This window comes from Girardinichthys multiradiatus, chromosome 17 (assembly GCF_021462225.1).
Source record: "Girardinichthys multiradiatus isolate DD_20200921_A chromosome 17, DD_fGirMul_XY1, whole genome shotgun sequence".
Classification (NCBI taxonomy): domain Eukaryota; kingdom Metazoa; phylum Chordata; class Actinopteri; order Cyprinodontiformes; family Goodeidae; genus Girardinichthys; species Girardinichthys multiradiatus.
Window position 1 is genome coordinate 2,920,001 of NC_061809.1, and position 16,196 is coordinate 2,936,196.

General features: G+C 41.2%; 3 protein-coding genes across 4 annotated transcripts in view; 2 read left to right on the plus strand and 1 right to left on the minus strand.

The window, feature by feature from the left end:
• aldh1l2 (aldehyde dehydrogenase 1 family, member L2) overlaps positions 1 to 8,826 on the plus strand; it is a 22,599-nt gene extending 13,773 nt beyond the window's left edge. The window contains exons 14-23 of the mRNA XM_047390395.1: positions 1 to 51; positions 132 to 237; positions 409 to 496; positions 732 to 825; positions 894 to 993; positions 5,336 to 5,434; positions 6,396 to 6,561; positions 6,648 to 6,753; positions 6,835 to 7,034; positions 7,273 to 8,826. The exon at positions 1 to 51 is cut by the window's left edge and continues 20 nt beyond it. Coding sequence (XP_047246351.1) covers positions 1 to 51; positions 132 to 237; positions 409 to 496; positions 732 to 825; positions 894 to 993; positions 5,336 to 5,434; positions 6,396 to 6,561; positions 6,648 to 6,753; positions 6,835 to 7,034; positions 7,273 to 7,328 — 1,066 coding nt within the window. The 3' untranslated portion in view covers positions 7,329 to 8,826. The remainder of the gene's footprint in view (positions 52 to 131; positions 238 to 408; positions 497 to 731; positions 826 to 893; positions 994 to 5,335; positions 5,435 to 6,395; positions 6,562 to 6,647; positions 6,754 to 6,834; positions 7,035 to 7,272) is intronic.
• On the minus strand, positions 8,827 to 14,848 carry nopchap1 (NOP protein chaperone 1). The gene is made up of 4 exons (XM_047390398.1): positions 14,585 to 14,848; positions 13,039 to 13,113; positions 12,786 to 12,919; positions 8,827 to 10,250 (listed from the first exon to the last, which is right to left on the minus strand). Exons 1-4 carry the CDS (start codon positions 14,682 to 14,684, stop codon positions 10,071 to 10,073), a joined length of 489 nt encoding a protein of 162 aa, XP_047246354.1. The 5' UTR covers positions 14,685 to 14,848; the 3' UTR covers positions 8,827 to 10,070.
• A 1,081-nt stretch (positions 14,849 to 15,929) lies between these two features.
• slc41a2b (solute carrier family 41 member 2b) overlaps positions 15,930 to 16,196 on the plus strand; it is a 39,155-nt gene continuing 38,888 nt past the window's right edge. The window contains exon 1 of one of the 2 annotated variants that reach the window (XM_047390397.1): positions 15,930 to 16,079. The gene's annotated coding sequence lies outside the window, so the exon portion shown is untranslated. The remainder of the gene's footprint in view (positions 16,080 to 16,196) is intronic. The other variant, XM_047390396.1, reaches the window with a different exon arrangement.

The window sequence follows — 16,196 nt, forward strand, 5'->3', positions numbered from 1 at the left end:
CCAAGCTAGACCCAACCGGAACCTGACCTTCACAAAGAAAGAACCCCTGGGGTAGAGCTCTGCACCTGCTCAATGCTGACCTGGGTTCTGTTCTGTAGATGTATTTTACTGTGTTTGTTTCTATATGGCAGAGTTTGTGCCATAGTTATTCCATGGAACTACCCTCTCATGATGCTGGCCTGGAAGAGTGCAGCCTGTCTGGCAACTGGAAACACACTGGTCCTTAAACCTGCACAGGTGGGGACATTTTATACTCCGGATTCTTTCCTGTTTCAGTTTCAGAAAGACAGACTCAGCAAATAAAACATAACATTAATACTGGAGAGTGGATAGCGCGAATTGAATTTGGGAGAAGCAGCTGAAATGCTCAGTATGGAGCATTTGACTGATTATTCCCTATGTTTCCAGGTAACCCCTTTGACTGCTCTGAAGTTTGCTGAGCTTTCAGTGAAAGCTGGAATCCCAAAAGGAGTCATCAATATATTACCAGGCTCAGGTAAAATTCACATTAATGCATATTCAACAAAACAGTTCAGATGAGTTTTTTTTCCATGGGTCTTCTCCACCTGTTGTGTTTCAGTTGATGCATCAGCAGTGCTAATAATGCCCTTTATACTGTATAAATATAAAAGGCTAATACTCCATCCTCACTCTGCTAGCAGAATAGAGTATATGAGGGGATGTCGTTTTAAGTTGCCTTCTCACCCTGTATGACTTTTAATCTCCTTCAGGTGGCATGGTGGGACAGCGACTCTCGGACCACCCGGATATTCGCAAGCTGGGATTCACCGGCTCCACTCCGATCGGCAAACAGATCATGAAGAGGTAAGACGTGACAGGCCGCTTGCTCGTTGAGTGCTGCCTTCTTCACACTGTTTCTCTCTGGGGTTCAGCTGTGCGCTGAGTAACCTGAAGAAGGTCTCTCTGGAGCTGGGAGGAAAATCACCCCTGATCATCTTCAGCGACTGTGACATGGACAAGGCTGTTCGCATGGTGAGAGAACATGCTTCTGGCAAAGTGTCTTTGGTTTGGTAGTTAGTAGTTATTTAACATAAGTCGGTTCCTACACAGTCCAGAACAGTATGGCATTTTATTTTAGCATTTTCAAGGTCTTGATGAAGTATTGAAGTATGAAAAAACATGTTTTTTCAGAAGGTATTCGCTATCTGAATGCCAAAATGCTATATACCCTTCATTCCTACCTTCCTTCTTTCTGTCCTTCTATTTTGTGTCCCACCTACATTTCTTTCTTGTGTCCTTCCTTTTCTTTTCTTCCATGTATCCTTAGTTCATTCCTTTTTCACTGTAGAAATATCTGCCATAAATCCATAGTGAACTTTAGTATTTTTTGTTTTATAATGAAGAGAAATGATAAATATGGAGGAACTCTGTATGTCCAGGTTGGAAGGTAAGAAGGGAGGAACAAGCTTCTCTTTCAGGACACGTAGGGGGCCCTCAACGAAACAAATTTAGAAAACTTCAACCTTTTTTAGAGTACTTTGTTTCAATCAGGTAAAATTTAGTGTCTTTGCCAATGGTGCAGTATGTCCTTTCCTTACATGAGACCGATTTTGTGTCTGGTGAACTATTTCTGTTGTGATTTGGCCATATGTTTTGGACCATTATACTGCTTAAAGTTCACTGGCATTAGTCCACTAGATTTAAAATCAGGCTTACTAGAAAGTTTGAGCTTGATTGAAGTGTTTATTCAGGTCTGGAAAAGTATTGAAAACACCATCACAGGTTGAAAGCTTCCATCCCTGGAATCACTCAAGGTTCCCTGGGCCTTTGCAAGAGAAACAGGCCCACAACATCACACATCCTCCGATGTACAGGTCCTTCTCAAAATATTAGCATATTGTGATAAAGTTCATTATTTTCCATAATGTAATGATGAAAATTTAACATTCATATATTTTAGATTCATTGCACACTAACTGAAATATTTCAGGTCTTTTATTGTCTTAATACGGATGATTTTGGCATACAGCTCATGAAAACCCAAAATTAGCATATCATTAAAAGGGTCTCTAAACGAGCTATGAACCTAATCATCTGAATCAACGAGTTAACTCTAAACACCTGCAAAAGATTCCTGAGGCCTTTAAAACTCCCAGCCTGGTTCATCACTCAAAACCCCAATCATGGGTAAGACGGCCGACCTGACTGCTGTCCAGAAGGCCACTATTGACACCCTCAAGCAAGAGGGTAAGACACAGAAAGACATTTCTGAACGAATAGGCTGTTCCCAGAGTGCTGTATCAAGGCACCTCAGTGGGAAGTCTGTGGGAAGGAAAAAGTGTGGCAGAAAACGCTGCACAACGAGAAGAGGTGACCGGACCCTGAGGAAGATTGTGGAGAAGGGCCGATTCCAGACTTTGGGGGACCTGCGGAAGCAGTGGACTGAGTCTGGAGTAGAAACATCCAGAGCCACCGTGCACAGGCGTGTGCAGGAAATGGGCTACAGGTGCCGCATTCCCCAGACCTGGGCTACAGAGAAGCAGCACTGGACTGTTGCTCAGTGGTCCAAAGTACTTTTTTTGGATGAAAGCAAATTCTGCATGTCATTCGGAAATCAAGGTGCCAGAGTCTGGAGGAAGACTGGGGAGAAGGAAATGCTAAAATGCCAGAAGTCCAGTGTCAAGTACCCACAGTCAGTGATGGTCTGGGGTGCCGTGTCTGCTGCTGGTGTTGGTCCACTGTGTTTTATCAAGGGCAGGGTCAATGCAGCTAGCTATCAGGAGATTTTGGAGCACTTCATGCTTCCATCTGCTGAAAAGCTTTATGGAGATGAAGATTTCATTTTTCAGCACGACCTGGCACCTGCTCACAGTGCCAAAACCACTGGTAAATGGTTTACTGACCATGGTATCACTGTGCTCAATTGGCCTGCCAACTCTCCTGACCTGAACCCCATAGAGAATCTGTGGGATATTGTGAAGAGAACGTTGAGAGACTCAAGACCCAACACTCTGGATGAGCTAAAGGCCGCTATCGAAGCATCCTGGGCCTCCATAAGACCTCAGCAGTGCCACAGGCTGATTGCCTCCATGCCACGCCGCATTGAAGCAGTCATTTCTGCAAAAGGATTCCCGACCAAGTATTGAGTGCATAACTGTACATGATTATTTGAAGGTTGACGTTTTTTGTATTAAAAACACTTTTCTTTTATTGGTCGGATGAAATATGCTTATTTTGTGAGATAGAAATTTTGTGTTTTCATGAGCTGTATGCCAAAATCATCCGTATTAAAACAATAAAAGACCTGAAATATTTCAGTTAGTGTGCAATGAATCTAAAATATATGAATGTTAAATTTTCATCATGACATTATGGAAAATAATGAACTTTATCACAATATGCTAATATTTTGAGAAGGACCTGTACTTAACAGTAGGCACGACATGCATTTCCACATTTTCATTTTTTGTTTTACAAAAGACCAATCTGGAATGTTTGTTGCTAAAAGCTCAAACTTTCTCATCGGACGAAGTGAATGTTTAGACCAGTAGCTTTTTTTTCTTGTATCCACTTACTTGACTTACTTTAATGGCATATCCTCTTTTGTTTCCCATTTTGAAAACTGGCTAAGGGAAATGGGCCTCTGTGTTATGTCATAAATACAGGTCCTTCTCAAAATATTAGCATATTGTGATGAAGTTCATTATTTTCCACAATGTCATGATGAAAATTTAACATTCATATATTTTAGATTCATTGCACACTAACTGAAATATTTCAGGTCTTTTATTGTCTTAATACGGATGATTTTGGCATACAGCTCATGAAAACCCAAAATTCCTATCTCACAAAATTAGCATATTTCATCCGACCAATAAAAGAAAAGTGTTTTTAATACAAAAAACGTCAACCTTCAAATAATCATGTACAGTTATGCACTCAATACTTGGTCGGGAATCCTTTTGCAGAAATGACTGCTTCAATGCGGCGTGGCATGGAGGCAATCAGCCTGTGGCACTGCTGAGGTCTTATGGAGGCCCAGGATGCTTCGATAGCGGCCTTTAGCTCATCCAGAGTGTTGGGTCTTGAGTCTCTCAACGTTCTCTTCACAATATCCCACAGATTCTCTATGGGGTTCAGGTCAGGAGAGTTGGCAGGCCAATTGAGCACAGTGATACCATGGTCAGTAAACCATTTACCAGTGGTTTTGGCACTGTGAGCAGGTGCCAGGTCGTGCTGAAAAATGAAATCTTCATCTCCATAAAGCTTTTCAGCAGATGGAAGCATGAAGTGCTCCAAAATCTCCTGATAGCTAGCTGCATTGACCCTGCCCTTGATAAAACACAATGGACCAACACCAGCAGCTGACACGGCACCCCAGACCATCACTGACTGTGGGTACTTGACACTGGACTTCTGGCATTTTGGCATTTCCTTCTCCCCAGTCTTCCTCCAGACTCTGGCACCTTGATTTCTGAATGACATGCAGAATTTGCTTTCATCCGAAAAAAGTACTTTGGACCACTGAGCAACAGTCCAGTGCTGCTTCTCTGTAGCCCAGGTCTGGGGAATGCGGCACCTGTAGCCCATTTCCTGCACACGCCTGTGCACGGTGGCTCTGGATGTTTCTACTCCAGACTCAGTCCACTGCTTCCGCAGGTCCCCCAAGGTCTGGAATCGGCCCTTCTCCACAATCTTCCTCAGGGTCTGGTCACCTCTTCTCGTTGTGCAGCGTTTTCTGCCACACTTTTTCCTTCCCACAGACTTCCCACTGAGGTGCCTTGATACAGCACTCTGGGAACAGCCTATTCGTTCAGAAATTTCTTTCTGTGTCTTACCCTCTTGCTTGAGGGTGTCAATAGTGGCCTTCTGGACAGCAGTCAGGTCGGCAGTCTTACCCATGATTGGGGTTTTGAGTGATGAACCAGGCTGGGAGTTTTAAAGGCCTCAGGAATCTTTTGCAGGTGTTTAGAGTTAACTCGTTGATTCAGATGATTAGGTTCATAGCTCGTTTAGAGACCCTTTTAATGATATGCTAATTTTGGGTTTTCATGAGCTGTATGCCAAAATCATCCGTATTAAGACAATAAAAGACCTGAAATATTTCAGTTAGTGTGCAATGAATCTAAAATATATGAATGTTACATTTTCATCATGACATTATGGAAAATAATGAACTTTATCACAATATGCTAATATTTTGAGAAGGACCTGTATATCCCAGGGAAACAGTGCTTATTCAAATGTCTTAAACACTAAAATGACAAAACTTCTGTTTCACCTAATTCTGAGCAGAAATAAGAAGGCGAATAAGAAGAACGTTTTACAATTGCATGCAGCTTAATTCAGTCTAACTCATGTGTGCTTTCTGCAGGGCATGAGCTCAGTGTTTTTCAACAAGGGGGAGAACTGCATTGCTGCTGGACGTCTGTTTGTGGAGGAGTCCATACACGATGAGTTCATCAGCCGAGTGGTGCGTGTACCTTGTTCAAATACAGCGAAGGAATACTTCCTTTTACACCCATTGCTGGGGGTCTCCGGTTCCTGTCCTCAGGGTCCGGTGTCCAGCATGTCTTACCCTTGCTTCAGCATAAGCTGATTACCTTCTGTCTCACGCCAAGTTCTACGAAGGCCTCGTAATCAACCAATTATTTGATGGAAATTGTTTGTTGGAAGAGGGAAGCACCTCAAATAAAATCCTTCATTTGCTGAGAAACGTTCATAGGCGTGGCTACTAGCATTACCTTCTGTTGACTTAGATCAGATGGGTCAAACTCCATCTGAGGGCTGCTGTCTCGGCTTCCACACATCTAAATCAAATAATTATGTCGATAGCAGAAATGGTGTTTGACACCCCTGACTTAGAAGTTAGCCCCACTACCCTACATGTAAGTCTTTATGTCATGTAGCTACTGCACTATAGTCTTATAAAATAAAAATACACTAACTGTAACTCAACTGAACAATCTGCAAAAATATGGTTTTGGTTACAAAAAACTAACTTACAGCATAATAAAGTTTTTTTTTTCTCAGCAGAAACACTTAATGTTGAAGTATTTTCATGGACATTATAGTAGAATGATAGTTAAATAGTCAGTGATGATGACCCTAATAGACATGTAATCATTATACTAGTTGCTACTTTTAACTGATGTTACCAATGATTTTTACCTGTAAGGGTCACATTTGTGTTTTCTTGCTGGCCATGTGCGTTTGAAGGTAATTATTTTTAATCTACACTTGTGAACCAGTAGAGGTCAGTGTTTGGAGTGCTACAGCAGAGTCCAATGAAGAGCATGGCTGAAGGAGAAAAAAGTGGCTTTTAAATAGCGGTTCACTGTAGTGACTGTTTTACATGAAATGGAACAGAAAAAAATCTCAATTAGTTTGGTTGTATTCAAATAGTTTTTTTCTGTGATTTTAAACGGATCAAGGTGGAAGAGATCAAGAAGATGAAGATTGGAGACCCTCTGGATCGATCCACAGACCATGGTCCACAAAACCACAAAGCTCACATGGACAAACTGCTGGAGTACTGTGAGACAGGAGTGAAGGAGGGGGCCATGCTGGTGTATGGAGGCAAACAGGTCGACAGGCCAGGTACAACACACTGGAACAGACAGTTTCACTTCGATGGATGGATGAGGTTCAACCAGTTAATAGCTTAACTCAAGTTTTTTCTCCAGGTTTCTTCATGGAGCCCACTGTGTTCACTGGTGTAGAGGACCACATGTTCATTGCTAAAGAGGAGTCATTTGGCCCTGTCATGGTCGTGTCTAAATTTAAAGACGGGTAAGTTAAAGGGGAAGAGAATTTGATTTTGCTGTTACTATGTGATGTGTGTTAACCACTGTCCCACTCCATGTAACACAGTGATGTGGATGGTGTGCTTCAGAGAGCCAATGACACAGAGTATGGCCTGGCCTCAGGCGTGTTCACCCGGGACATTAACAAAGCCATGTACGTCAGCGAGCGACTGGAGGCTGGAACCGTGTTCGTAAACACATACAACAAAACCGATGTCGCCTCGCCTTTTGGAGGCTTCAAGCAGTCAGGCTTCGGCAAAGACCTCGGTCAGTGGAAATCTGTCGCTGAATGATGTTTCTAAATGATTTATTCAAAATGATAGTGTTTTCACATCCTGATTTTTTATATTTTAACAAATCCCATGTACTCTCACAGAGACAAGAGTAGAGTTGCTGAATTTACGCTTTATGAGTAAAATCAGCAACTCTACCCATTTTGGCATTTTTCTATTTTCCATAAACTTCGAGTAGAACAAATTCTAATGTGTTTCTATTATGTCCACAGGAGAGGACGCCCTCTTGGAATACCTCAAAACTAAAGCAGTGACTGTTGAGTACTGAGCCTCCAAGTTTTACAATGAACTCTGAATCACTTGTTGAAAGTAAAGGAACTCAGTAATACAGGATTCATTGTTTTTTTCCAAACCTGGAAGTGCGTTTTCACCAGGACTGTACCAGCAGCTAGAGAGAGCTTAGTTGTACTTTCGGGCTACGTGGCTTTTCTTGAAAGTATTACACATATATTCAACAAAGGCAAAGTTTGTCGTTATTGTTTTAGACATATGGACTTGCATTCAACGTCATCCTTACATGGATGCCACCCCAAATGGAGGTTCTTCAGGGTTAAGCATTGGAGGAAAAAGAAAATAGGTTGAGCTTAAAAGATTACTCCTTAAAACGTGTTTGGCCTGTCTCAGTCTCATAAACTTGTCAAGCTGCCTCTATTTTTCCTTTTGTGATCTTTGGAAGGCAGCTTTGAGCTGCTGTGTGCTATATCAGAAACGGAACAGTTCTTAATCCTTGGACAAAGTGAATGTTTTTATGATCCATTGTATCTGCGAGTCAGATCTAGGGCTATTCAATTCTACATTGGATAGGACTAAGCAAAGAAAGCCCCAGGTTATTTACCTGTTAGCATTTTCCAATACTTGGACCTGATTTCGACCTTTTAGGGAGGCCATCTAGTGGCTGTAAAGTTCTGTAAAATAAACTAGATGAGACACAGGGAAGATGAGTATAAGACGATAACCGTGTCCCACTGAACTCTCAACAATGTTCCAGCTGCTTTGCATTTTTCTTAACAGCAGCACATATTTTCTCCAAAAACGGAGTTGAGGTCAGATCAACAAAATAACAGCTGTGGTTATTTGTGTTTTTTATGGTTTGTGTTGCCCCTTAACAGAATAGCGCCATAGGCAGTGAGCCATATCCCCCTTATCAAATACTAACACACACCCTCTTTCATTTCTAGGGGTTTTGGGGTTTACCCACTTTTATTTCTCAAACTTTCATTTTAGCTTCAACATTGTTTAATAATGTAGGTCATTAATTATGAACGCTGGTAAAGACCAGATAATTTATACATTGATAGAGGGGCTCGTTTTATTTTGCCTGTAAATGTATGTAAAGTAAATACTGTGTAAGTGAACAGTGGAACGAAACCCTTAGAGTGGAAAGGGAATGGCTAGCTTAGCTCACTAACTAGTGTTTGATGCCACATTTGAGTCATTTCTAAATATCACCTCTTGTAAGCCTTTATCTTCAAAACTATCTTTGTGCAGATGTAAAAAATCCCCCTTTTTCTGCCTTTTTTTCTAAATAAAATTTCTTTATAAATATTTTTTACAAAATAAGGATAAAAGTAGATGTTTTGTTGTGTAAAAATATCCAAACCCTTCTGTATTCATCAAAGAAACACCATATAGATGTTTTATCCATTACTAATGTGACAGGATTCTGAAGTTTTCTACTATGAAAGGCAGCAAAGGCTCCAGAGGGAGTGTTTTCTTACTCTGTGGAAAATGCGACAAACGTCAACTCAATAAACAGTAACTCTGTGTCCTTGTTTGATTTTTATTTTACTTATGTACTGCTAAAAAAGGCTTGGGAATGTGCTTTTCAGAACCACCATGTGGACCAGTGTTGGAACCAGAGGATGATGCCAACTAAAAGCTAAATACATTCACTTCATGCAAACCCAACAGCGCATTTTTTCAACTTTCTGTACAATTTATACCCTTTTCAAAAGATGACTTTCTAAATTGTCTTAAAATTCAAAAAAATCTTAAAAAGGGTGTTACACGACAGCTTTTAGATGCGCTCAATGACTAACATATTGAACAAATTTCAATCTGCATTTCAGAAAAGGCACTCTACTGAGTCAGCCTTCCTCAGAGTCTAATGACCTGCGGTCTTAATGACCCTGGATTTAAGTTCGTTCAGCATAACTCCAGAAAATAAAATGCTGGGGAGGCATATCTGGTAGAACTTTGAAATGATTTACTTCCTGTTCATCATTTAGGAACGAATGCAAAACACAAGTTTAAATAAGCTTCGGTCACTTCTAAGTAATTTTACTCCAATGATCACAAATATGAATATCTGTCGCTTCCTAGTGTGGCTCTGAGGAAACGATGTATAAACGTGTAATTTGCGCACATTTCTGACCTTAACTTGTTACATTAATATAAAGTAGATAATTGTCCTGTGAAACAACTCGATGAGGACCCATCTACTGTTTTCTAAACAGGACTCCCAGATTTCAATTTAAAATGTGATTTTACAGAGAGTCCATGCTGCACTACATGATTCCAAGGCCTCTAGAAAAGAAACAGGCCCACAGAATTACAGATCCTCTACTGTACTTAACAGTGGGCCTGAGTTACTGTGTATGTTTCATCGCTGTCCCTTTGTGGTATTCTTCAGTTACTTCAGAGGAAGTTTCCCCAGTTGTTCTGCTACTCCTATTTTCATTCATTTTTATACACTGACATGAAACAGGTGTTTTCACAATCCTTTGAATTGATAATAAAACAGAAAAGCAAACTGTTGCGCAACATAAAAACAGCACAGCATTAGGAATCCACAGGTGTAGAGTTTTGAGCTTAAACATGGAAAGGAGAGGTAATCCCATCATCTGTCCCAGCTTATACTGGTGCATAACAAACTCCCATAGGGATGATGAAAATCTGCCATTCTCCACACTGGAGAATTCTGCTAACCATCTCGTTATATGCCGGGTAATTCGAACACCAGCTCCCATAGAGAGGAAGGTCCAACAGAACATCTTTGCAGTTGTCTCATCTACTCCCCTTGCTGCTGCAGGACCTGGATGTTGGCTTTTTTCTTCCCTGTGTCTCCGGGTAGTCTTAGGTTCCCCTCTGTGACGCTGGGCTCAGAGTCTGATTCCACCTCGGACTCTGACGTCTCCTCATCATCATCAGACTCGCTGCCTGACTCATTAAGCTCCACCACAGCTACATCCTGGAGATACATGAGAGCATGATACAACTGAGATCCTACAACAATTCCACTTACCAGCTACAGAAGACCACTGTCACTGTCCAGATTCAGATCCATACCTACGGTTAGAACTGCCACCTGTTTACCAGGTTTTTTTTATTTAACCGGACATTTTTTTTTTTTTTTATCCATAACTTGACTTCTACCAGAAATCTGCCGAAGGCTACCACTAATCTGACAAGTGTTTTATCTCTGGTAAACATTGGAGAAATAAATCCTGACTGCTTGCGGTGATTTACAGGGAATCTGCATAAACTCTCAAAGACTCGAGGGGAGAAAAGCTGTGAGGAGAAATTGGCATCGACTTGGTGGAAAACCCATGGGTGAAGATATTCATCATCTGATGTTAATGTTTAAAAATGTTTCTCATCATATTAGCAACTGCCAACCCTCTGACAGAGGTCTACAGGTGCAGCCCAGGAAATTAAAAGATCATAAGAAGGTGAATGTGTTTCTTCAAAAAGTGAAGCTCGTGGCTTAAAGAAAAACACAAAAGTTTCTCCCAAAATTCAAATATAACATCAGACCAAAGAAAAAAAAACTGTTTCAAGGCAGAACTGTAGGCCTTTCGCATGAGTTACTGCATCAACACACAGAGGCAGATGAGCCTCTGGCTCTGCTGGTGTGAGCCTTCAGCTCATCTACAGAACTTCCTCTGGTGTCTCACGTGTTTCTCATGACAACACCTTGTAGATTCTCTGTTGGGTTTGGGTCAGGCGAGTTTGCTGGCCAATCCAACAGTATCAAGGTCATTTAATATGAGCTACAACATTTCATTTCCCTTTGGGATTAAAGTGTTTTTGAAATGAATTGAATTAAAGCAGGTATGGATACTTTGAGCAGTGTGGGCAGGGGCTAAGTCCTGCTAGAAAATGATATCAGCATCTCCATAAAGCTTGTCAGCAGATGAAGCATGAAGTGCCCCAAAATGTCCTAGCAGATGGTTGCGTTAACTGTGGACTTCAGAAAACACAGTGGACCAACACCGGAGATATCAGAAGCATCTCAACTGTGAGAGAAAGGAATGGACTGTTGCTCAGTGGCCCAAAGTCGTCTTTGCAGATGAAAGTAATGTTTGCATTTCATTTGGCTTTCATGCAAAACGCAAGGTAATGCTCCGAGGATGCTTTTCTTCAGCAGGGGTCAGAGTTCATGGCGAAATGAATGGAAACTGGAGCGCAGGTTCACCATCCAGCAGGATAACATCACTGAACATCCAGCCAAAGCTATAATGGAATGATTTAGATTAAAGCAAACTCATGGGTTAGAATGGACCAGTCAAAGTCCAGACCTAAATCCAAATGAGAATCTGTAGCAAGATTTGAAATCTGACTGCACTTGAGCCGTTGAGCAAAGAAGAATGGGCAAAACTTTCGATCCTTTAGATGTGCAAAGCTGGTAAAAACAAACCTGAAAATCCTTGGAGCTTGAAAACTCTAGACAGCTCAACACTGAGACACTAAGAGTTTTTTGTAAAATAAAAACAAAAACATTATGAAACTGTATTTATGAAGTACGTGCTACTTTATGTTGGCCATATAACTTTTATTACATGACAAAATGTAGAAAGGTTTGAGAAGCATGAATACCTGTGGAAGATGTAGTGTAGGGAGCAGAACCAGGAAACCCTTCCTGCTAAGTGCTTCCATGCACTATTAGCTTTGGTGCTGTATGTCTAACGGTGCGTTCAGACCGACCGCGATTTCAGCGTTTTTTTGCCTCATTTGTGTGCTGTCGCTTGTCCGACATTTCGCCAGCAATTCGCGTGGCCAACGGCGGACAACACTCCACTCCATACACCGCGTCATCACATAGGAGGAGCTTCTATCTGCTGCTTGCCGGTTTCAACTCAACAAGGCGGACCTGGATTTTACGGAGCGAGTCACGGCGCTTTATTTATGGAAAGACTAACAACACCACCGTCGTCGACGTCTCTGGGTTCACCAGATTCTCCAGAGACGGATCCAGTTTGGAGAGTACCATCACCTACTCCAGGAGCAGCGTCTGGATGATGGTCGCTTTCAGCGGTACTTCCGCCTAGCTAGGATCCAGTTTGAGGACCTGCTGCTCCGCGTTGGGGGATGAATCAGCCTACGGGACACAAACTACAGGCGCTGTATCAACGGCTTTTTTCAAAGCCACCCACAAACCTCTCAGAGCAAACCTTTCTTCATCGTATGTGTACATGAATGTTTCTGTCTTTTTTATATATGTCATGTTTGTGGATTATATGTATTGTTCTCCCTTATTTCTTTGCAGGAACTGCACTGACTGATTCACAAGACGAATTGACAAAAGTTCAGATTTTTCCACCTCCGTCCATCGCAGGTTTGGCTTCGCTCTATTGGCCCTACTCGTTCTGTTCGCATGAATGCTGCCTCTACATAGGGTTAACATGTAAATCACTTGCTCCTGGTCAGTCTGAACACACCATTAGGTTTATAGTGTTTAAGCGAAATCTACACAATGTACATGATCAGATTAGGTGACGCTCACCATCTCTATGACCCTTTCTGCCTCGTCCACGTTCTCAATGTCAAAGCGCCCTTCAGGAGCCTCCTCCATCTGCTGCTTTAACTTCTCGTTGGCCTCGGCCATCTGAGGCAGGAAGCTCTGCAGGCGCTCCAGAACTGACACAAATGAACAAAATGCAGCTATGATGCAGCAAAATGTTTCTTTGTTTTCAGTCTTTCTGCAAATAAATGTTATGGGCAATCGTATGGCAAGATATTATACAATAAAGTCTCACCACTGCTCCTCGGTACTCGCTCCGTCTGTAGGGATCTGCCAGCTCTGGGCCTAAGGAGGAGCTTCTCACTGAGACCTGAAGGTGCAGAAAAAAACACATCTCTGCTTAGAACAGCAGATCAAATAGGGACAGGTGAAAGTAGAATGGGATATTTTAACATCACTTATATTGTTTTATTTTTCAATGATGCTGGAATCGATTATGTTGTTCTAGGTAAAATAATATTTCTAGGCTTGCACTGAGAAATGGAAACATGCTGCAGAAAATGCCCCTCATCTCAAACGTCCAAAAGAGATTCCATTATATGAATTGATTTCCTTTGAAACCTTTTTAGAAAAGTTTGAGTTCTAAATGAGCCATTAAAAACCAGATGATCAAAATAAAGTTTAGGAATTAGTTAGTTTGACCAACTTTAACCAGAGATTGGCTAGTCAGTTACTGCAAAAATCACATTTTTCTTTTTATTAAATGCTCCAAAATGAAAAACTCCCACCATTTTTGCTGTATTACAGGCCATAGTCATGCTTTGATGTATGCATGTGTTCATACATACCATTTGTTTCAAGGAATCTCCAGTAGATTTGTTTCTTGCATGCCTTAAAGCTCTTTAAATAAAGCAGAAACCTTCTCATTTGTAACTAGGGGCTCAGATTTCAAAAGTAAACTGGAAAAAAACTGGTGTCAGCTGGGAAAAGCCTGATCAGTGCATCTTTAGTTTGTTCACGGAACATCTGGACATGAGCCTTTTATTTTAGGACCACAGAAAGATCCTTAACCTAAAGTTGTAGTAAAGATTTCAGACACTTTGAATTTAGGACAAAACAAAAAGGTTTCACTTTTTTCTGTCCTAAGGTTTACAAAAATACCTAAAATACTGTAATCCCTGACGTTTGGAGACTTTGGCGTTTGCAGTAAGATGTTGAAGATTTTCTGTACATCCTGATTTACAGGATCTGTTGGGGGAGCTCGATCAGAACCAGTGACAAGCTCATAAAGAAGCCTGGCTCTGTTCTAAAGCATCTTGTGCAAAGAAGAATGCTTCCTAAAATGAAAAACTCAATGGACCACTCTGACCATCCTCTACACAGGTTAGTCATTTAACAAGACTGTCTTCAATCAGAGGCCTCTGTGCGGGATCTGGTACACAGATTCTTCCTGCCCACAATTGTAACCATTTATCATTAGAAAACCTCGATAAGCAGAAGTACTACAACGTATAATTTCCATTCAACAGCTAATTAAGTTTGACTGAATTAAACTGAACAAGCTGTTTGTACTCGGAAAGAGCTTTTCCATTTTTTATTTTTTATTTAATGACAGTGTGAAAACTTTTGCGTCTGCAGTGTTACCTGTTTAGGACCCACCAAATATGTTAACATGAGAAAACACCTATAGCAAGAAACTAATGGTGAGAAAACGTCCCAAAAGCGCCGCTAAATCCCATTTCCGCTATGCTTAAAAACACAGTTAGAGAAGCTTTACACAACAGTAACACGGCTTTATTCAACATCCTCTAATTCATTAAGAGTGAAGAAAAATGTCAGACCTCCGCCGTTTCCACAGGACAGTAAAGACTGGGAGCTCGTATTCTTCGCGTTTAGGTCCATATTGGAAGAGAAGAGTTTAACTCGGCAAGTGTAACACATGTAGCACCCGACTCAAACTTCCGGACATCACTACAGTTCTATTTATTTAGCACCACCTAGTGTTTAGGAAGACTTAAGCTAGAACGACATTAATTAAAAGTCGACTTCAGAGCGTAGTTGATCAAATTAAATAAAGCCCTTATTGAGCTTATATTATTAGCCATTTTTTGAGCTTATTATAATGTTTCCTTTTCCTCAGCACTTCTCTTCCTTCGCGCATCTGAGTGGCACTTTTTGTTTGGTTTGGCAAAGACAGCTAGTACAGCAAGAGGTATCACTCTCACATTTTTTGAATTGACATAATGTTATAATTCTTTGAATGATGAACTTATATTCCTCTTTAAAGGACAAAGAGCTTGTTTGGTTCAGTCACTTCAGTGCCTATAACTGGTTGAATCGTGCACTAGAAAAACATTTTTTTGTTTGGGAAATGAAATATGAAATTTGAAAGACCACGAGCCCTCCCCTCCGTCAGTCTAGACCAGCCCTCCTGTTGGTATATATTATTGACTGGAGTCAGAACATTTCTTTATAGTAGATCAAGATCTTGAACTATACTCTATATGAGCTACTGTCCTGAGAAGGTAATTCAGTCATTTTGGGTATAAACTGATGTATTGTTGGCATGAAACAGTTGACAGCACTATTCCATATCTAAAAAGTCAGGCATGGATAGATCAAAACTGTAAAAGTATGAAGTAGTGAAATCACCACCATCTGGGTACTGTACATTATAGCAAGTACTTTTCTTTCACTTTTACAGTTGTTATTCTGGGGCTCCTGCATCTGTCGACATCTCTATCACCTCTCCCAACAAGAGGGGGTTCAGAGCTAATCCTTAATGTCATCCTACTGCCCATCTTGAACCCAACTGTAAACTCCTACCCCACACCTCACCACTGTCTTTCTGTGTGTACATGTCACTGAATACTTCTCTCCCACACCTGACCTCTTCATACAAATAACAGTTTTTCTCTTGGTACCCCATCTTCTGTTTTCTCTGGATCCAAAAAGACATATTCAAGCTCCTTCCGACCTTCTTTATGTTTCTTCATAAACATTCTTAAAGCAAATATCACGAGTGTTGCTCTTTCTCTGCATGAAACCCATAATGCTGCTCACCTCTCTTGTTAATCTAGCTTCTGCTACAGTTTCCCAGCTCTTCATGGTACGGTTCAAGAACTTAACAGTTTTCAGCTGCACCTCTGGCTACCAATTACGACATTTTTAAAAAGAGTCTCCATCGCCTTCCATTGAGGATCTTCGGTGGCACTTTTCGCTCTGACTCGGCTGTCTGTCACGTCACGTCACGTCACACTGGCATCTCTCCTCCGGGCAGAAATTCCACTCTGGCGACCAGGGAACTCCTTGGAAAGATGAAAACAGAACAAAACTGTAAATATTGGAATATTTTATTTCTATTTGTCGGGACAAGTCGCGTGAGGCTGTTTAATTAATGGTGGTTCTCGCGGAAGGTGTAGCGAGCCAGAGAGCCGAGCTGCTTCCTTACTG

Bases quoted from the DNA above. Each gene is read 5' to 3' on its own strand.
- nopchap1 (XM_047390398.1), bottom strand. From the start codon at position 14,684: ATGTGTTACACTTGCCGAGTTAAACTCTTCTCTTCCAATATGGACCTA. The intron at 13,114-14,584 runs GTCTGACATTTT...CTGCACCTTCAG, and splicing joins GTCCTGTGGAAACGGCGGAG to GTCTCAGTGAGAAGCTCCTC. The intron at 10,251-12,785 runs GTGAGCGTCACC...ATGTATCTCCAG, and splicing joins CAGAAAGGGTCATAGAGATG to GATGTAGCTGTGGTGGAGCT.